Below are 20,998 nucleotides of genomic sequence, written 5' to 3' on the forward strand. Positions count from 1 at the left end.
ACCACGGAGATTTTTGCTTTCCTCTGTATCGCGGAGTGGAAAACATCTGGGCATATCAATTACCCACGACTGCACGAGCCGCAAGCATCAGTAACGCCTCGGGCTGCCTGAGACAGCTCCTGGGGGAAGATGCACAGCCCCGGGCTGATTTTGGGGTCACCACCCAGTCCAATGTGGGGCTGGGGTGGTGATGCACGAGCCATGGTACACGGAGAGGGATGCAGGTGGCTCACAGAGCCAGAAAGCAGGGAAAGAATCCTAAGGCCTGGAGCTGTTAAATTAACCGGGATTACTGAGCTCTTCTTTCAGACTGGTTTGACTTCGTGGGTCCTGACTGCACTAATTGGCTTTAATTGCCCTGATCAGCCTCATGTGCACATCCAGAACTGCTATTTAAAGCCCAGGAGGAGGCTGGGCTCCTCTTTAGCCTTGCCTCCTTCCTGGATCCTCTGTCTCCAGCCTGTCCAGACCCTGGAGCTTCTTCTAGAGACATCATCACCTTGCTCAGGTACCCAACACCGTGTCCTGTACGTTTGTGTGCAAACAGGGCCATGTTTGAAAACCTCCACTGCTTACTATCAATATTATCTGGTGCTAAAACATTTCCTGCCTGTTTCCCCAGTTTGATTCCTAGCCAAAACTTGTGCTGAGTTAGCCTTAAAGCTCCATCCCCCAGCCCCAGGGAGCGCTTGCCTGCTTGCTCGTGGTGCTCTGGGGTTAGTCACAGCAGAGCTCGCTGCTCAGCGAGCACTGGCAAACATGCAAAAAAAGAAATGAGCTAAAATTTCCAAATCATCACCCTGAATAAAATGCAACTGGTTGGAAAATGTCAACATGGCTGTTTTGACAGACTTCTTTTCTTCTAAGCAGAAGACTTGTCAAAACCAGCCGTCTCCTCGCAAACACATCTTGTTTTCCACTTTTCCAAGTGGAAGAAGCGCTTCGTCGCAACAGCTCCTCACCCAACTTTCTCCCCATCCTGCCAAGGTCTTACCGCATCTGCTTGGGCCTCGTGCTCAAACCTTTCTCCTTCCGTGATCCAAAAACTCAGCTTCAAACTACAACTTGGACTCACTGCAGGGAACCTCCCTTGCACGCTGGAGGGGATCAAAGCCAAGCAGAGCCCCCAGGGTCCCCCAAAGCGAAGGAGCAGAACTGCTCATGCAGGGAGGGGATCTCCAGCTGCCTCCCAGCCTGCAGCTTTCATCTCCTGGCTATTCCCTCCCCTGCCGCCCGCCCCCTTCCATGCCAGCCTCCTGCTTTTAATTACGTTGTAGAAAAGTCTCACAACTCAGCGATTCAAGGTGGCATTTGAGAGAAATGATTCCCTTTAGCATAGCTGACAGCTAATTTGTGTAAAGTTTAATTACAGCTAGCATTAATTAACTGGCAGTGTGTTGCGATACTAAAGCACGACCATCTGTTCTTAAAAACGCCTCCCCCAAATTTCAGCCCTAATAATTTTGGTGCCGGGGAGGTTGCTCCCTTGGACCCAGCGTAACTGCAGCCGTTGCAGGAGGCTTCACCCACCGCGTGTGCCAGCACCAAGCACTGCGGGATGGATCGTGGCTTTAAGAGCTGCTGCTGTGTAGGGACCAGTTTTGGAGCCTCTGTGCTCCCCTGTAGCATCGCCCTGGTGTTATTCACTGAATAACAGTGAGGTCAGCCCTTCAGACTGGCCCAGCAGTGTGTGCAAGTGCCCTGCACACCATAATGCAGTGTAAGAACACGGTGATTTTATTGTGCTGGGTTGTGGGTGGCCATGTGTGATATCAGGCTTGGGAAAAGGCTCCAAGGTGGCTATTTACTGCAGCATGGCATGGGTGTGATGGTCCAAAGGTGCACCTACATCCTTGCCTTGCTCCTGTAAAAGCGAACCTGGTGACTTCTCCCTCCTGGAATGAGTACTGGAGTGTCTGCATCCCACAGGGTGTGTTTGCAGCTGGTGCTGGTTTCAGTCTGTTCTTCCCCTGTGCAGAGATGTGGATGGCCAAAGGGGCAGTCGGCATGTAGCTAGCCAAAAATACCTCTCTGAGAGCACTCCAGACAGCTCTGGGAACTCATTTTGGTGTGTTCTGCCAGAGGCTGCTGGCTGGAGGCAAATTTAGTGCCAGCAGGTGAAGGACACCGAGCCCTGGGTGCACACGAGTTGCAGTGGGCTACAGCAAATCAGCCCAGCTCCTCCTCAAACAGCACAGGAACCCCTGGGCGAAATGGAGATGGGGTAAAACTGTGCAGGGAAATGCCCCGGGGTAAGTCCTGTCCCAGCCCTGTGCAGCTGCTTTGATCTCCTCGTGTAAGTCCAGCTGAAAACAAATTCATACCCAGCGAGAGGCGAGCTCGTCCACCAGGCTCTCAGCCAAGCCTTCGGCTTCAGGGCTTTGAACAGGGCTGGGCAGCTGCTGGTGGGAGGAATTCCTTTGGTCAAACTGCAGCTCCCAGCTTGTCTCAGCTGCTGGTTTCAGGGTTGGAGGGAGCCTTTCCTCCCAGTCCCCCCAGATCCGGAGGTAACTTAGTCCCTGATCTCAACGCTGTGGCTCGGGTCCAGCTTTTTCTGATGCCCTGAGGATTTGAGCTCTGCCTTTGTGCAGGCTCCTGGGTCGAGGGGGACTTGCTCAGGGTGTGGGATGGCCCCTCACAGGGAGGCTCAGGGCTCTAGTGAGCAGGTTTCGGCAAGGGGCTGATGGGCTGGAGGAGGCCAGCGTGCCGCGGGGAGGGAGGATGGTTTGGGATACAGCAGGAGCCTGGGATTTGGGCGAGCGGGGCTCTCACCCATGCTCTGACGCATGCTGCCTGTCTGAGCCTGCTCCAGCGAAACCCATCGGGGACACTGGGGCTGAGGCTGTGCTGCCAACCCAAGTGAAATCCTGGCTTCCCAGCTCCTTCGCCTCTGCTGCTTCCACCGAATTCCTTGGGCTCGGTTCGCTGCCGATGACAGGAGCCATGCGGTGCGTAACGCGCTGACAGACGTGGACAGACGCGGTTGCCACCCACGTTGCAGCCGAACACGAGGCGGGATGAGCCTGCCCTGGTGATGGTAAAGCCCTGACTTTGCTGCCGTGGGTGGGAATCCTCCGCGGGCTCCCAGGTGGGAGCGAGGGTGAGATCCCAGCTCCCGGAGCTGTCTGCAGCCCTGCTGCCAGCACTCCCTGTTGCAGTAAGAGCTCAAATCCTGGTGGCGTGCAGCCGCGTTGCCCCACACCGGGAGCCGCAGCACCTGGCTGCCTGCAGCCTCCCTGCCCGCTGTGGATGCGGAGTAAAATATTAGCTTAACCTGCCACAACACCGCTACGCTCATTCATTTCACTGTGCAAGTGCACAGCCGAGTCCTGCAGCTGATGAGGGAGAACTCAGAGCCCTGCTTTCAGCTCTGCTTTCCCCAAAAAGTCCTTTTGCCACGTCCTCTGCAATCCAGACCCTGCTTGTAAAGCCGCCCTGTGTTTTGCGTTGGTGCCTGCTGCCAGCGTCCCTTGGGTGCTTCTTGCTTGCAAGGTGATTGCACTGACTTGTGCTGCTGTGCATGGGTCCATGGCAGGGCTGGGGGGGACAGGGTGGAGGGTTTGGAGCCCCTCCAGCCTCACTGGTAAGGCCTCCCGTGCTCGGGGTGGGCAGAGCTGGGCTGTGGTTTTGGGGGAAGTGTTTCCCTGCAAAGCACTGGGGGTTGTGGGCAGACCTCTGGCAACCAGGAGTGTTAATTAAACAAATGTTTGCTAGTGTATAAGGTGTCTTTATGCAAAGCAGCCTCGCAGAAGGTTGTGGTTCTACACGGAGTGCATCTTGTTATTGCTGTAATGAGCTGCAGGTGGGGAGGCAGAGGCTGGCTGGGTGCAGGGCCAAACTGGGGGACTCGGTAGCTCTGGGTCTGGCACCGAGAGGAAAAAAATCAGCACGGCTGGCACCCAAAGCTCCCACCCTGCAGATTCCTCGCTCCTGGCCACACCACCAGCTCTGGTGAAGCCTTGGGCTGCCTGCTGGTCCTCCTGGTGAAGTGGGGAGGAAGGGGATGAACCTGGCCCCGGAGGAGTGGGGGAAGCGATTCTCACCTTGGCCGTTTGCAATTAGTTTAATGAAGCCGTTCGTGTGATATTGTTGCCCTCTATTGGACCCAGCCTGAACGGCTCGGTGGGTGCCACCAAGCCCGACTTGCGTGGGGAAGGACCCGGGGCTTTTCCCCGGCTCTGAGAGAGGAGCGACGTTTCCCTGGGTAATCACATCGGGATCCTTGGAGAGGGAGTTCTTGCTCAGAGCTATCGTGAGCAAAGAGCCAGAGCTAATGCCAGACGGAGGTAATGAGCCTTGCCGTGGACTTCAGTGGAATTTGGATCAGGCCATTTGCGGTCTCCAGGGATAAGTCGGTTCTGCGGCGTCTTAGCGATGGGCTGGAAACGTGCCCAAATTACTCACAGAGAGGCTCATAACGCCAAGGGCCTTGCCTTCGCTCCCTGCTCCTGCTGTTGCTGCCCTTCTCAGCGCAGGATAGGAGCTCTGGGGTGGCACTGCAGGATGCAAGGTGCTCCTCGGAGCATCCTGCTTCAGCCAGGGGGGGCTGGAGCAAAACCTGGGGTCCCAGCCCCTACAGACCCACTGGGCTCACTGTAAGGGCCTGGAGCTGGATGGGAATTGTGCAAATGCCACTTTTACTTTATGGATCTGTTATGGAAGAGGTTTTTGGTCGCTGCTACGAATGCTGGAATGTGTATGGGGGAATGGGGGCCCCAGGGGAGGCTCTGGGTGGGTGTCACCTGCAGGCTGTGATGGTGTTGCAGGGTGCTCCTGGGCACTGCGGTGTCCCAGGGCTGGCTGAGGCTTGGATGTGGGCATCTCCTCAAGCCCGCAGCAGCCTATTTCAGCAAGGTGCCGGTGGGCTGGCCCCGTGGGATTGCCAGCCCAATAGAGCTAAAAGCCTTTTTAGCTGATTGATTCGATATTGGTTTTGAACTCTTTCCCAGTGCACAATGCTTCACGTGGCGATGACAGGAGCGCGGGGGGCTCAGCAGCTGCCAGGTGGGACCTGCAAGGGGCAGGCAGGGCTGGTCGGGGTGCCCCAAATCATCCCCTTGTTCCCATCTGTCCCTTTGCTGGCCTCTCCTGCTAGCAGGATGCGGAGGGGCTGCAGCACGACTTGGCAGCACCGCTCCACAAGGGAGAAGCCCCGTGGAGCTGGGGAAGCTGTGCTAGCCCGAGAGCAAAGGCACCAAAATAAACAGTGTTTCCCTGAACACTAAATATACGGGACTAGAAACGGCTTGCATTTCTTTCTTTCTTTTAACTGTGAACAAGTAGGGAGAGTTGGAATAGCTGGGAGTGTTATAAATGATGACATGCCTTTGAACTAGCAGCTGGGTGAATGTCTCATCCCACGCTGTCTATGTTCATGCTCCCCTGTCATCTGCTTGCGAGGGCTAATAGAGATAAAACAATCCGAGGATGGATTTCCAGGCAGAACAGTTCTGCCAGGTGTCTCCTCATGCTGCAGCGAGGGACTTGGAAAAAGAGAGGCCACTGTGCCAAAACCTACCTGGTGAAGTCAAGGAGATAAATCCGAGGGATTTGGGAAAAAGAGGACGTGGTTGGCTTGTCCTCTTGCTGCAAAGGAATGTGCCCTCAGCAAAAACTCAGGATCCTGCCCCAAAGAGGCATGGAAAATGTACGGCTTGTGCTGGAGAGCGAGCACGGGCCCTGATGGATGGCTTTGTGGGGCTGTGGCCCCATGGGCAGGGAGGACTGGACGTGGCTGTCGAAGTGCTGTTTGCTCTGCCTGCCACAAAGGCCTTTTTAAAGACTTGAGTAAATGTTTGCACAGCGATGCTCCTTGGGCACCACGCACCTGTTCTAATTAGATATAATTTGTTTCATGGAGCTCTTGCAGTGGAAATCCTGAACGGGGGTGCTGACGTTGGACTCTTTCCCCAGACTGTCTAGCCCTGCATCTCTGCTTCAGGGCAGTGCCAGGACAGTGCCCGGAATAATCCTTTGGGCAGCACAGGGAAGGACTTAGGGAAGGTTCAGTAAGAACAATTTGGCTGTAAACCTCTGACTAGAAGAGTCGAGGGTCAATGAAGAGCTTGTTCCTGTTATCTTTCCTGGATAAAGAATTACTGGGGCAGTGGAGGGGCAGATCTGCCTCCAGCAGTCTCTGAGTCCTGTCCTGGCATCCTGCTCATCACCAGGCAGTGAATCTGCCAAGGGAAAATTACCGATTTCACGGGGACCTGGGGATGCTCAGCCCCTGGCGGGGCTGCTGGATGGCACCAGCTGCACCCTCGCCATGGAGGAAGGCGGTTAGTTCGAGCCTGGGAAAAGCAATGTGAAGATGCCAGGAGGTAAATGGATGGGAAAACAGTAAAAACTTGCTCCTAAAATCCGAGCAAGATACAGCTCGGAGTTTGACTCTGCACAGGGAAAGCCAAAGCTGAGGCAAGCTGGGAGGTTTTGGGGCTGCAGGAGCACTGCTTAGGGCTTGCTGGAATGGCAGGGGAGTGCCCAGCTGTCACAGCAGCACAGGACAGTGCTATTTAGACCTGATTTTTCCTGGAAATGTCAGGTTAAGATGAAGGTTTTAATATATATTTCATTGACCAAAGCAAATGCATCTCATATACTAATTAAATGCGTGTCATCCAGCCAGTGCTATTGCTAGGGTTATTTTTCTTGCTCCAGTGACGAATATGGCCAATTAAATCAACAGTATCTCTTTGCTTGCATTCATTTTCTCTCTCCATCCCCTTCTTGAAGGAGAGGAAAACAAAGCTGGTGGTGGGAAGGGTCTTTAAAATGGTGGGCAAAATACCTGGGGTCCTTGCCTTTGGACCACGAGGCTCTGGAGCAGCTTTTGCTGCAGAAGGCCAATGAGCAGCTGAAGCAGGTGCTGCTCCAGAAGAGCTTTCTTCCCCCTTTATCCTTTTGACCAAAATCTCTTGCTGACCTCTGGCTTAGCTCTGTGCCAGCCCTTGATTTGCCTCCTTACAGAGCACACCTCATCCTGTAATGTAGGTGTGCTGAGAGCATGGGCTGTAATCCCAGGTGGTGCTGCTTGTTCTGATGGAGCCAGACCTTCACACAGCCCCCAAATTTAAGTTTAATAGTGTTGAGCCCTTTGAGGAGTAAGTTTTGCAGTCAGGTCTTCAGAAGGTGAATGGATTTGCCTTAAATGTCTTTAAAATTGTGGTGGGGTGAGAGTCAGAAAGATGCTGAGGTTTCATTGGGGAAGAGGTGTATTAAAAATTGTTCCTGTGGCTCTGCAAAGCATGGCCATGGTGACTGTTACACCAGCTCTTTGCTGATGGGGAGGGGTCTGGATTGATGCACTGCTTTTCTGCTTATCTGGGTAAATGTTGTGCTGATGAATGAGGCCAGAGCTACTTATCAAAATCAATCAGGGCTCTGGTTAATTAGGGCAGTCAGGGCCAGGTCAGTATTTTCCCTCTTTCCTCCAGCCTTGTGGCAGAGGGACGCAAAGGTCAGAAGAAAAAAATTGGCTCAGGTCCCAATTCTTAGATGACTACAGTAGTTTACACTTAGTCAATAACCAGGAGTAATAAGGAGATACTTTGTGGAATGGGTAAATAAGGAGGCTGGGATGTGTCCTCATCCTCCAGGTACTTCTGTTCCCTGCCTAGAGAGTTGGTTTTTTTTTGTTGTTTTTTTTTTTTACATGCACTGCATCCACCTTGCTTTTTCTCTCTCAGAAGATTTTTGGCTTTCATTCACAGAAAAATAAGCTGCCTCACCCAAATTTTTCCAAGTTCCTGGTCCTTTCCTTCCCTCTCTGCCTTGGTAGAAGGACTGGCTGCTCTTTCAGCAGGGTAGCTGTTGTGGGTGCTCTCCTGTGGCCAGGACTTGGGCAGCAAAAGTGCAGAAGGGTCTTCCAAGAGACCTGAAGCATTGCTGTTTCAAGGCCTTCTTCAGTCTCCCTGCCTGTTTCTCAGTTCCTCCCTCCAGACTCTCAGCCTTCTCTACAGAGCCTTTCCCACCCCCTGATTTCTGGGAGGTAAAGACATTTGTCTGAGTCAGCAGAAGATGTTTTTTTCCATTAGCATCACTGTCACATGCTGCTCTTGGCACTTCAGGTGGGAGATGCCTCTGCAGAGGATGCTTCCCAATGCCTGTGATGCCAGGACAGAAATAAGTGTGTCCTCTCCTTCCCAGTGCTACTGGGGCTAGTGGGATGTAGCACTGGGGAGACTTTTTAACCTGCTGATAGATCATTTCTCAGTTTTCTGGAAGAGCATCTCTGCTGATTTCCAGGGAGGGAAGAGATTTGTGGAGAAAGAATATTTTTGGGTTAGGGAAGGACTTCTTGTACCTGATCACGCCTCATCTCTTTAAGGGAGGTGTGGAATCAATCTTTGTGATTAAGCGAGAGAGCAGGTAGCTTGAAGCCTCTGAGACTTTGCAGTCTGCTCAGGTCTTGGTGCAGATGTAATGGGAAGTGCTGGATCTCTGTTTTCCAAGCATGTTTGAAAGGGAAAAGTACCAAAAAAGAATTTTTCGACTGAAAAAGCAGGCATGGAGCTAAGGTGTGATCTCTGCGGGTAACAAGAAAGGAATGGGAGCAACACAGAGCTGCATCTTGCTCCTTGTTTCCTTAGCATGGGACAGGCACGCATTTCCATCGGGATAAGGTGTGGGTGTTCCCTGGTATGGGTTTGACCACTGGCCCAGTGCTGCCAGCTGTAAGCATCTGTGCTGCAGCATTAGTGTGTGCAAACAAAGGCTGTGCGTGAGCTCAGAGCCGCTACAGTGGAAGCGGATTTGGTGAGTCAAGCTACTTTTTTTTTCGAAGCACTGATCCCATTTCCTTGTATTCTTAAGTAGCTTCAATCCATCTTACTGCATTACAGAAACTGTGTTGATTGTTCTACTGTAGTGACTAATAACCAGCCGTACTCTGCAGATTACCCCGGAGAGCTGGATTCCTGGCTTAGCTCTACCAGGCTTCCTGCATGCAAAGACACCTCAGGGTAACCTGATTTTTTTTTTAAGGTACATATGAAGTTTTCTGCAAGCAGGAGAGAGAAGGGAGCACCACAGGGTGTAGGGAAGAGGCAGAAGGGAATAAGAAAAAGAGCAGAAAGGAGATGGGTTGGTGGAAGGGAGAAGTGCGTTTCAGAGCCTGGGGGTGGGAAAACTTCTGGAAAAGCAAGAGGCAGAGAAATGGAGGTTGGATGAAAGAAGAAAAGCAAAGGACTGGGAATTCTTCATAGCTCTTAGGTCCTAAGGGCTATAAAGGGCCAATTGTATGTCCCCGTATGCTGAAGATGTTTTGGGAAGAACAGGGAGTTGGGTAGAGAAGCTGTTTGTGCCTGAAGCTCCACAAAGCCCACTGCTCCTCACAGAGAAACCTCAGAGCCAGCCCCCATCCCTGCTGCGAGGGAGCTGGAGGCCCGAATGCCAGGCTGAAGGGCTGGTGAACATCTGTAAGGAAGGGCCTTTTGGTGAAAAGGTGGCTCAGGCTGAGTAGTGCTGACCTTGCAAGAAGAAATAGGATGGTGTAGGAGGTGGGCGGTATGGCCTGAGGAAGGAGGGAAAGCTTCCATGCATGTCAGCCTTGGGTAGCAGAAACTCCTGGCCCTGTGGGCAAGCACATCCTGTCCTTCATCTCCTCCCCAGATGGATTTTGGAGATCAAAGGTAAGGCTCTCTGCTGCTGTAACGCTATTGATGTCAATTGGGCTGTGCCGCAGGGAAGTTGGCGCTCTCCTTTTAATTACAGTAGGTATTAAACTTGAGTCTTCAAGGTTGAAATTCCTACCTTTGGCCTGCACAGGATCTATAGATCACTCAAATCTCACTTAAACCCTCAAAGCAGTTCTTTAAATGCTGTTGTCAAGGCTTAGTGCTGGCTCTCAGCATGGGGAAAATGTCTCCACTGGACGGTTGCCCATGGGCTGCACACGGGGTAATCAGCCACCCTAATTGCTCCCTTTGATCTATAGCATCGATGTTCTGGTGGTGAAGTCAATAGTTCCCAGTGCTGGGTCATCAGCTGCTTCCCTCCGGGTCACAGTCTGGTGACTCTCCCAGCAATACACTGAACCATGTTGTGCGCACACCAAAAAAAAAAAAAAAAAAAAAGCCAGCAATAAAATGTGCAAGAAACTGCAAAGACCCCCCTGATAAATGAGATCTCAATCATTTGCTGAGGTTGTGCTGGAACCTGGTTATTGCTTAATAGAGTGAGTGCAGTGGAGCTCGGATTATGGGGGCAGAAGCTTGATAAAAAGGGGGGCTCCTGGCAAATCCTTTAAGCACAATGTTTGGGTGCTAGTTGTACCAGTGCTCCAGGCAGCACTGGTGTTCCGATCAAAACCATCCGTGTTGGATCATCCTCAGCTCTTCTCGTTTGGGCTTCTGGTGGGTTCATCAGGGCTTTGGCTGCTTCTCTGAGCTGTTCCTGGCTGGATCCATGAGATTGCATTCCGCTTCCCCCTCACCCTCCTTTTTTTTTTCTGCATTGGGTTTGTCCAAACTTTTTCGAGGTAGCCTTTTCTGGCATGAGTTGGCATCTCTGCTTGTACAATTCCCCCTTTTTTTGAGCTCTGGGACACACAAACTGGGGTCCCTTTTCCCAGCAGCTGCTCTCTTTTCATCCTTTGCCTCAGTGTGATTCAGAGGCAATTTAACGCACTGCCTGTAAGATCTGCCTGTGCCACCTCCCAGCGTGGCCTTTTCCAGACCTCACCCCCTGCACTTTTCCTCCTTTCCCGAATCCCAGTCACCAGCAGCACAGTTGTGTGGGGCCAGCCCCGTCCCTGTGCTGCTGTAGGATGCTCCATCAACGTCTGCGTGGTCAAACGCTCTGCCCCAGCACGCCCCAGACCCTTCGTCCTCCTTTTCCCTCTGGTGCACTGTCTGTGGTAGTTTATTTTCCACTCTGGGACAGTGCTACCTCCGGAGAAGTTAATAATCCTCATTCAGGCTCCAAGGGCTGCGTGTCCCACCCTGGCAATAAGCTAACCTCGTTGTGTTAGGAGTGCCATTAACGCTGATGGAGGGCAGTGGATCTGACAGCTGGAGGGCTGGAGGTCAGGTTTGCTATGGCACACACTTCAGATTTTCAGTGTGATAGGCTTTGATAACATTAAATGGACTGAAGAGCTGCTCTCTTACCCAGATCCCGTTCTTTTTTTTTTTTTCCTCTCCTTTTTAAATTAAGGCATTGCAGCGTTGTGTTGTAAGAAGGATCTATTTTTCTACTGACCCATTTCAGTAAAATTCACCCCCCTCTAGAGCATGTGCTGCTTTGAAGGTGGAAAGGAACTGATAGATATTAAGGGCACTACGATCAGCTCATCTCCCCTCATGCATATTACAGCCCAGAGAATTCCCCCCCGAGATCCTCCTCCTGAGCCCAGCACCCTGCATCTGCGTGACACTCGTGGGACTACCTAAAACCATCTCAAGGTCTGGCCCAGGGGTCTTGCTCAATCATTTCTTCACCCACCGCATGTGAGACCATTGCTGGGGGAGACAGCAGCCTGTTTCGGCCCATCATACCACCAGGAGGTTGAAAATACCTCTTCAGCCTCTCCCTGCCTGTCTGCAGCGTCTGGGCTTTTTCAGACCTCAGCTGAGGGAGAACGAGGGCAGTGAGTGTGCTGAGCCAGGAGCTGGGAGTGCTGCTGACGTATTTCTGTGTATTCCTTCCCTTTAGGGTCCTGGGGCCAGCTACCTCCACAGGGCCTGCAGACCCAGCGAGCTTTGAGGTCAGCTCCAGGTGCTGAGGAGTGGATGAAGACATTTGTGCAGCCCAGCAAAGCCAGTCCTGGCTCTTTCAGAGCTGCTGACAGGAGAGTTACCTCCAGAAGGCAATTAAAGGCACCTAAATGAACTTCCTGCTGCTAATCACCCTCTGAAGGACCAGTCTCCTTCCCCAGATGGAGACGACTGCCTTTGCTTCCTCAGGCACCCTGAGGGGGCTTGTTCAGCACTGGAAGTGATTTGTGGCTCCCAGGAGGCTGCACACCTTGCAGAGGAGGGCAGTTTTCTTGTGAAGTGACTCGAAAATCATTTTTCCCCATTTGTTCCACAAATGAAACGAAACAGCTCAGTCAGAAGACTTGCAGAAAGACTTGTTTCTGTCAAGTCCTTGGAAACGCTGTCATGTTTCATTCCAGGAGAAATTGGTTTGGAACTTCTCCACTGCAGAAGAAATTCGGAAACTGCAGTTTCCTCTTTTGATCCCACCTGAAGCCGTCCTGGTTTCCCCAGGGCAGGAGTGATAGATCCAGGTCCAGCTTGTCTCTGGAAGTCCCACGTATTCACATATTTCTCCCAGCCCTTTCTAACACAAATACAATGTGTATACTTGCAAGGTAAGTAATCTTGGTGCTATTTTCAAGTCTCCAATATTTCTGTATTGCGGAGATCATGCTTCTCAGTTCTGCAGCATGATTTTTTCCTGACAGTCTTTTCTAAATCCTGGTCTTCTGAGTCTTAACGTAGCCACTCAAAAGGAAAATACTTCAAGGCTGTAGGGTTGTTTGCTGGCCCTAGTCGTGTTGTTGCATGGTCCTAATAGAGAGATCTGATGACAGCACACTTCTGGGTACTGCTGTAACTGTTTTATGTTTAGAGGAGAGCCTTTGATTTGGGAGGTTAGCCTTTGTACAGCTGTGAAGGTTTGATGTCTTGGTCACAGTATGTTAGAGCTGTTCACTTCCTTAATTTTTGGCATTTAGTAAAGAGGTTTTACAGCTTTCTTTTACACAAGATTAAATGCTAATATTGGTTTTGTGAGCGTTTCCAGCTCTGTATCCCCATATGCAGTTTGGGATTTGGCTGGCTGCCCCATCCACAGTGGGTGTTAGAGCCACCCGTACCAGCCTGGGGAGCCAGTGCTGATTTCTGCTCACGCTTTAAAAGCGGGATTGGGAAAGTATTCAGACTGCCTAAATAATACAACCGTACCTGGTGTATCTGGAGAAGAGACGAAGATCTGTTTGCATCGTGTTGGTACATAAATCCAGCAACCCTTAAGGTGCTTAGGCACATTTGGATAATGATCTGGAACAACCTAGGTAGCAGGAGGTTGCATGTACCTGTCACGTCAGCCTCTGCGAGCGTGCGAGATTGCCAGCCACCAGGCAAACGCAGCCAATTACGCCACGCTCAGAAGCATTTCATTCTTTTTCCATCTACCCAGCTCCACTAAGTGAATCCTGCTGTAAAGACCTCTACCTCCCGCTGGCATCACCTCCCGGCTGAGGAGATGGTGTTTAAAGTGCCCTCAATATTTCTGGAGCGGTTTTTCTACCTGTGTGGTTAAAGGCCAGGCTGCCCTCTGCGGTGGGCTGTGCTGAGACACCCGACGCATGGGGGTCACAAGGAGGTGCTGGGGGCTTGCACGCCTTGTTTTACCCCTAATGGGAAGGGAAATGCTTTATGCCTTAGTACCCTGCTTTATTTTTTCCTCTCTGTACTGTGGCTTGCCAGGCTAGGAAGAGGTTCCTGCTGGCTGATATCCATGGGATGGGTCTCACCTGGGATTTTTGGGCAACACAGCAAAGCAAGATTCAGTATGTGTGTGCGCTTGTGTATCCATGCACAGGTATTTTGGGAGGGAATTGAGGAAGCTTCTAGCAAACAAACCAGCTCCTATACCTAATGTTCTTATTTCCCTGTTTTTTACCCTGATTAATGTTCTTAAATCCCTGCTTCTCCCCTGTTGCCCTGGCTTAAGGAATTTTTGATATTTCCAGCTGGGATTTTATGCCTTGTTGTGGCGGGGGGACCAGGGGAAGGGAGTCAAAACTGCAGTGTTCAGTGCTTGCTTCCCAGTAAAACTAGCCTGGAGCAGGAGTTGAGGGAAAGTACGGGGGAAGTTTTTCTTGGTTTAATGATAACTTATGCAACTCACAGCTCAAATGGCGCTGTTCTCCAGCAAATCAAAGCCCTCCCCTTCCACTGAGCTTGAGGTATCTTGCTCCCCGTCTCCATACTCATCATATTCATACTCTTCTCTGAATGCATCATATTCTTGGCCCTGCTCCTCCTCCTCTTCCTCCTCATTCACATCCTCGTGAGCCTGTTCTAGCAGGAGCTCACCCTGCCCGTGGGTGTTCACGGGCTGCTTGCAGAAGGGACATGTCTTCTTCCCGGTCTGGGTGTGGAGCCAGGTGTCAATGCAGCTGCAGTGGTAAGCGTGGGAACAGGACAGGATCTTCAGGAGGTCCCCTTCCTTGTACTCTGACATGCAGATCACACAGCTGTCGTGCTTGTCTCCTCGCTTGTACGTATACAGCTTGGTCTTACGAGCCTTCTTGCACCACCTTATGCCAACCACAATTGAGATAGTGGCAATAGTGATGTAGAATATGTCCCGCATGATGTGAGTGTTCTGCAGCATCTTAGCATTGTCTTGATAAGGAGTGAAATAGTATTTGGGTGGTAGAAGTCTGATGTACGCCCCTTTCTCACATTGCAAGGCCTTTTCCATGTGAAGGGAGACGGATTCTCCGGTGAAGAGTGATGGTATTTCAATCTGCTGCTGGATTTCTTTGTCATCAGATGTCATGGTGATCAGCTGCTCTGAATCCACGTTGTACACAACAGCAGCTTGGTAGCCAGCCTGCTGGGCGTGAAGGACCTTCTCAGCAAAGGAGCAGCCGCACCCCTGGATGAGCGCAATGTATTTCTCCGAGGCCTTCCTCGGCGCTGGGGGATTCTCTATGGCGTGGCAAGCATTTGGTGGTATCGCCCTCATCAGGTACCCTGCCAGCCCTTCTGCTGGGAGCTGTGGCCCGAAGCATGCGGGCAGGGCTTTGTACACAACACACTTGGAGCTGTCGTTGTAAGCCACGTGGCCAAAGGCTTCTGCAACGGCAACCTTGCGGAAGAAGGTAGCAGCCACAAAGTAAAGGAGCTGGAGCCAAAGACTCATATTGAATGCAGCTGGGTAGCTCTGAAAACAGATTTCCAGGCTGGTCCCAAAGGAAAATTGAAAGAGACACTCACAGAAGACTTATCCCCGTTGGCTGTTACCACTGCGCCATGACTTGGAGCCACAGCAGGGTGAAGATGAAACAGTTCCTGCTCTAGAGGTTTCTGCAGGTTCTCCTTAGATTGGAGGTTCCCAGGATACAACTCTTCCCTATTTTGTTGTCTCCAGCTGCTAAGCAACACCCTGACATCATATCTGCAGGTCTGTGACATCCCTGGTCGCTGTGTTCCATAGAGGGGAGATGTGGCATTACTGTCAATGTGCTTAAATCACTCTTCCCCTTCATTTTTGGTCTGCGTGTGGCTTCTAGTTTCGTCTCCCTCTGGGTACCGATAGGATGCTGGTTTCTCTCATCTGGTTGATATGCAGGCAGGATGAATGAGCCTCCCCACCAACACTGTGCCCATTGCAGACTGGAATGCTTTGTGCTGGTGGCCAAAGCAGGTTCTGGAAAACCCAACAGAGTGGGAGCGAGCTGTTAGTCTTGGCCACCATCTGCTGCCGGAGGTGCATGTGGCAGTTCAAATTGGTCTGCTGAACATGTTCTTTCTCCTTAAAATCATAATCTTTGAACCAATACCAAACCAAATAAATTGCTTAGGGTAGAAGTTTGTATGTGTTTTTTTGTTTGTTTGTTTGTTTTTTATTTCAAATGGAAAAAAAAAAGTCAATCAGTAATTGTCAGTCAAAAACTGCTGCTAGCAGAAATTGAAAGTTTCTGTGTGGCCTCACTCTCTGCCATTAGCCAAACTTTTATGACAGTGGATCCACCTTCAAGGGACCTGATGAGCAGCCAGACTTGCAGAAGGGGATGATGTGCTGGGGCTAAGCTCACAGGACTCCTGTTGGGGTGGGTGAGCCTGGAGGACCGCTGTCTTGTGCTTGAGCTTTTACCTTATTCACTTCAAAATCTCACCTGCAGGAATCAAATGACTGAAGGAAGACTTTAGCTTCTAGCTATAAAAACAGATTTAAAATTCGAGTGGTGGTGAAATAGCTGAAAAGGGGATTGGAAGGCATGAGGACAAGTGTTGTCCATTCCTCCCAGAGTGACAATGCAGCTCTCATCTTTCAGGCAATTCCCACCTCTGATGGTGAGTGCTCAGTGCCCAGAGGAACACCAGCCTGATGGGGAGGCAATAGTTCTCCTGGTTGTCAGAGCAAACTAGCAGTGAATATGCAGTGAACCCGGGTCATTTCTGAACCACAAATCCCTGAAAACCTGCACCTTTTAACAAACAACCCTTTTTGTTTAACAGTCCACTTGGGAGTAGCTCTGTGGTTCCCATTGCAGTTGTGTTGGACCCAAAGTTTAAAAAAAATCACTTGTGTACCAGGCAACTGATTTGTTACTAGCCCCCTTGGGCTCTGCTTGAGACAGATTTCACTGGGAAAAGAGCTACAGAAAATGTCAGCAGACAGTGTGTGTGTGTGCCAGAGACTCCCAGCAGCTGTGATTTCAAATTGATTTTATTTTCCCCTCATCTAAAGAGTTTTACACTCACAGGGAGACATTTTGTTGCATTTAAAAACAAGGGAAAGGTTTGGGGAGGGGGTTGAAGCCAAAGACTCTGAAGCACAATGAAGTGAAGAAAATGGAGGCACACCAGGAGAACTTTTTGAGGGTTCATTTTTGGCTTGGTCTTACGGTCCTTGTGACGGCATCCATCATCCTCGTTTCTTTACCCGCACTCAGCTCTCTATTTTTGTCTCCAGATTGAAGCTTTATGTACTGCTGGTCACTGCTGCTTGACTTAGGGGCAGGTGTGTCTGTGGGGCTGGACGAGGAGCCATGCATCTGTACTTGAGCTCTGACAGATGTGGGACTAAGGAAGGATTCCTGTTGCTTTCTGTGCAGATGCTGTGCTATCTCCAGCTGTGGCTGTGTACTGTTCTCTTCTGGCTGCTGCAGCACCACGTCTTATATCTGAGAATCAGCAAGTCATAAGCAGCCATCCTGGCTCCCTCACCAAGCCCTTGGATAGAAGGAAAAATCAGGTGTTAGTGTCCAGCCTGGATCTCAGTAACTCTTAGCAGTATCCCAAAGTGAGGTGTAGGTAAAAGGACAGATCTCTTGAACAGAGGAGGCTGGAAAGCAATAAAGAGAACAGGTTACAGAGAAGGCTCTAGAGAGGAAGGTTTAGGAAAAATTTAGGACCAAGATGGTCTTCAATCCCAGGGCCAGAGTGGTGCCCTGTTCTCTGTAGTTCCCCCCCATGCTGTCTATTTGCATCTCTGCTGCCTGCCTCCTCCATCCCCAGTGCCCTGGAGGCTTTGGCTCCTGCTGGCTGAGGTTGAGCCGCGCTTCCCACACGTGTGTGGGACTGTGCCAGGCTATCCTGAAGGCCTCTCCAGCCCCATGCTGCATTCATTACAGCCAGCACTGAACTCTCCTTCTCATTGTGCCCTACCCCTGTAACATTCATCTGTTAAATACATTGCAGATGCTCCTGGACGTATTCTTGACCCATTTTCTCTGGAGTCCCTGCAATCTACTTTGTCAGAATAATTGCAATTTATTTAAATGTCAACAAGCCACACGTGGGAGACAGCAGTTGTGTGCAAGAGCAGAGCAATTACAGGGAACGGGTCCCATTTTACCACTTGAACAAAGATCCAAGCTAGAAGAAAGGAAAAGACCATTTACCTCTATTAACTCATCACTTACCCCACCACTCCTGAAGTCCCCATGTTCTTTTATGCCCCTTCTCTGGGGCTATGACTTCATGCAGAATTAGGGATCTAAAACCATCTTTTTTTTTTTTTTTTTTGCTTGTACTTCACAGAAAAAAAGGTCTGCTAAATCCAGAGGAATTTGGTGTTGATTTAGACCCCACACAACTGCTAGCACAATCTAACCCTTGTCCTGCCCAAATAGCTTACACTGTAACAGAGATGCCAAGAAGACTGACCGATGTGGACATCGCTATAATTCCAACAAAAGATTCATTACAGGTGCCTGATCCAGCATTGATTTAACTTGGAGAATAAGTCTAGATTTTTTTTTCTGAGTTTTTTTTTTTTTGTTTTTTCAGCATGAAAAGAGCAGCCTGGCAGTGCTATGATGTGAGTTTGTACATAATCAGACTTCTTGTCCTTTATCTGTATCAGGTCGGTCTCTCAGGTCCACAGGCAGTGGCATTGCACAGACACACAACAGCAGCCTCTTGCTGCCCTGAACAGCCAAAGGCCAGGAGCACAAAAAGCCATTGTGGGGTTAAATGCAGGGCTCAAGACATCTTGGCAGGTATCCCTGGTTCTAGCTCGGTGCCCTTCTTATCAGGGCATGCTGCTCCTCTGGGGTCGTACTGTAGGATTAGAGAGGACCAGGCTCACGGAGTGAAATGCCAGTGATTTGCTGTGAAGGAAGATCTGGGGCCATCTAGTGACCTTCCAGTGAAAACCTTTCTGCTCCCAGTGCTCCCAGTTCTTTTTTTAAAGAAAGGTATGTGGGACACGCTTTCACCCTCCTGCTGACTGAGCAAGTCCTCAGCTCAGCAGCAAGCTGGCTGGAAGGCAGACCTGCACCCTGTTGTTAATGATTTTTTTTTTTTCCTTTTTTTGCTAGGAGCTGATTTAGAAACTGGTGCATGTAACCACCTCCTTTCATCTAGGATCAAAGGAAAGGATGACCCATGTCTTTACAGAATAGATAGCTGAAACAGAGTCACCACCCAAAACGTTGTTAGGTAGATGAGAAATGGAGTCGTGTGTGGGGAAAGTTTTTGTGCCTTGCTGTTTGCTGCTTCTGTGTGAGAAGGGAAGTGGGAGAGGAATGAAGAGCAGGTTTGTGGGAGCTCTGCAAGCCCTGCTTGTGTGCGCCATTCCCTACACGTGTCTCAGCATCGTGTGCTCCTGTGCTCTGCCAGGTGTCTCTCCTGGATTTCCCAGGGGTCCAGGCAATCTCTCCTCTGTGTTATTACCTAGTACAAGCATGATAATCTGGGCCCTAATGCGCACAGAAGATTATAAGGCAGTGATTTATGGACCTGCTACAAAAGTACCCATAATCGGCTAATGCCCACAATTAAAAAAGGCAGTTGAGCAAATCTGGGCCATTGCAACTTGGTACCCATGTCTGGAAATGGATTCTAGTTCCAGCTGTTTGCCTTGCAACGGAGGGAGACATCATCTTTATTAGATACTGGTGCCGGCAATATCGTCTTGCCTTTTCTACTTTTGGCAAAATGCCCTGGAAATCTTGGACATAAAGCAAAAACATCCTCTCCATTTAGCAGCCTTTTGTTCTTTTTAAACTATATGCTTGGAAAAAAAAAAAAAAAAAAAAGGAATGTAGAGTGCTTATTTCATCAACCTAGGCTTTGTGCTAAAAGTTACCTGTTAATTGCAGTAATTGGCCCCTTCGTTGGAATAAACCTGTTTGTGCAGGCTTTTAGGAGTGAGAGCTTCAGAAACAGAGTGGAAGGAGGAACCTCAAGTCAGGCCATCCACAGGCTTGGCAAGAGTTAGTGCGTGCTGCTGCTTCTGTTCTGCGGTTGTGGACCTCACAAATCTTCTAGATTGAAGTCCGTCCAAACTGGGTAGAGCCAAGGATATGCGCTCAATACTTCATTTGTCCTTTCAGTCTTTATTCCCTACCCGCACATTTCCGAATGTTTTTAATCCAGTGCTGTGTTTATGCTTCCCGAGAGGCATTGGCTGGAGTTTGAGTTGCAAGGAGGGGGTGGAAGACGGTAGGAGAGCGTATGGGGGGGGGGGGGGGGGGACTTGATTTTCCAGGGAGCAGTTTGGATGAGCTTTCCTGGGTTATTCCTGCTCACTGATGTGTGCGTGGAGGGGGATCAGTGCTACCGTGGTCACACTGCGCAGGCAGAGGGGACACGTCTTGCTCCCAGGCTGAGTGCAGTGCCACAGGTCGATGCACTTGCCATGGTAGGTGTGGGTGCAGGACAGCAGCTTCAGGGCCTCACCGGGTTTGTATGCCTGCAGGCAGATGGCACATTGAGGGTGGTAGAAAGCCCCCCAGACCTTTCTGGGAGGGATCTCTGGATGTTGTCCTTTGCTCTGGTGCTTGTTCCACCTCCAGCTTCGGTACCTCTTTGTGCATCTTGCAAGAATGTGGATGCCTGTTAATATGGTGACCAGGAAGCTGGTGACCTTGCAGATGGGTAGGATCAGGCTGTAATAAAGAAGGTCTGGATGACAGGTGAAGCACCTGAAGTCACAACAACCAAAACTCCCAGCATTGCTCCAGAAGCAGCGCTCATCCTGGAGGACAACAGCCCCTTGCTCAGCCTGGCCCATCTTCCTCCAAAGCTTGGCACCCACCTCCATGACGAAGGCCACCATGGGCCCTCCCTTGACCTCCTTATCACTTGGTGCCACATCCCTGAAGCCTTGTGCCTTGGTGGCAGCCCTGTGCCTACCTCGCCAAGCATGAGGGGCCTCAGCCCTGTGGCACTGGGGGCTGAGGGCTGAGGAATCTGCCTGGTCGTGGCCGGGAGCAGGGCTGGCCGCCATGCCACCCTCAGCGAGGGGCAGCTCTGGGCCCGCAGTGAGAGCCAGGCCTCCTGGCCCGGTGCTGTTGGCATGGCCGCTGTCAGCCAGGTGGAAGCACAAGAGCACAGTGGTCACACAAAAAGTGGGCCAGAGCAGGTGCCACATGCTGGGGACAGCAGGGACCTGGGGCTGGGGTGCCCTCGTCCCCAGGGGGAGGCCCTTGGTGGGTGCCTGAGGCAGCCTGGGCCTGACGCCACCTTCCGGAATCTTCTTCCTCTTTCTGCCTAGGGCCTCCTCCTTCCTCTCACAGCTCTTCCACAGGCCCCATCTTTTCCCCTTCACTTTTATTCCTCCTCCGTATCTATTTCTTTCTTCCTCTGGTGCATCATGGCAATAGTGCCTTGCAATTGCAGCTCAGAGGAAGTTGTTTCATAGGGTAAAATGTGTTTTCCTCCCCGTGGGGTGAGCAGAGGATTTGGGCTGTGAAAAAAAAAAAAAAAAAAAAAAAAAAAAAAAAAAAAAGAGGCAGAAATGGGAAGAAACTGCTTCTGCCTCTGTCTCATGGCTACAAATCCAGTTTGCTGTTCCTCTGTGG

General features: G+C 50.8%; 1 protein-coding gene and 1 long non-coding RNA gene across 2 annotated transcripts; one reads left to right on the forward strand and one right to left on the reverse strand.

Annotated features, from left to right (window-relative positions):
• The first annotated feature begins 428 nt into the window (after positions 1-428).
• Positions 429-19,568, forward strand: LOC137844954 (uncharacterized). Its single transcript, XR_011090049.1, has 3 exons — positions 429-508; positions 11,656-12,316; positions 18,512-19,568. It is a non-coding gene; the product is annotated as an uncharacterized lncRNA (long non-coding RNA).
• Positions 13,864-14,883, reverse strand: ZNRF4 (zinc and ring finger 4). The gene has a single exon (XM_068661294.1). The coding sequence runs from the start codon at positions 14,881-14,883 to the stop codon at positions 13,864-13,866; it is 1,020 nt and encodes a 339-aa protein (XP_068517395.1).
• Positions 19,569-20,998: the final 1,430 nt, after the last annotated feature.

Source organism: Anas acuta, chromosome 26 (assembly GCF_963932015.1).
Source record: "Anas acuta chromosome 26, bAnaAcu1.1, whole genome shotgun sequence".
NCBI lineage: Eukaryota > Metazoa > Chordata > Aves > Anseriformes > Anatidae > Anas > Anas acuta.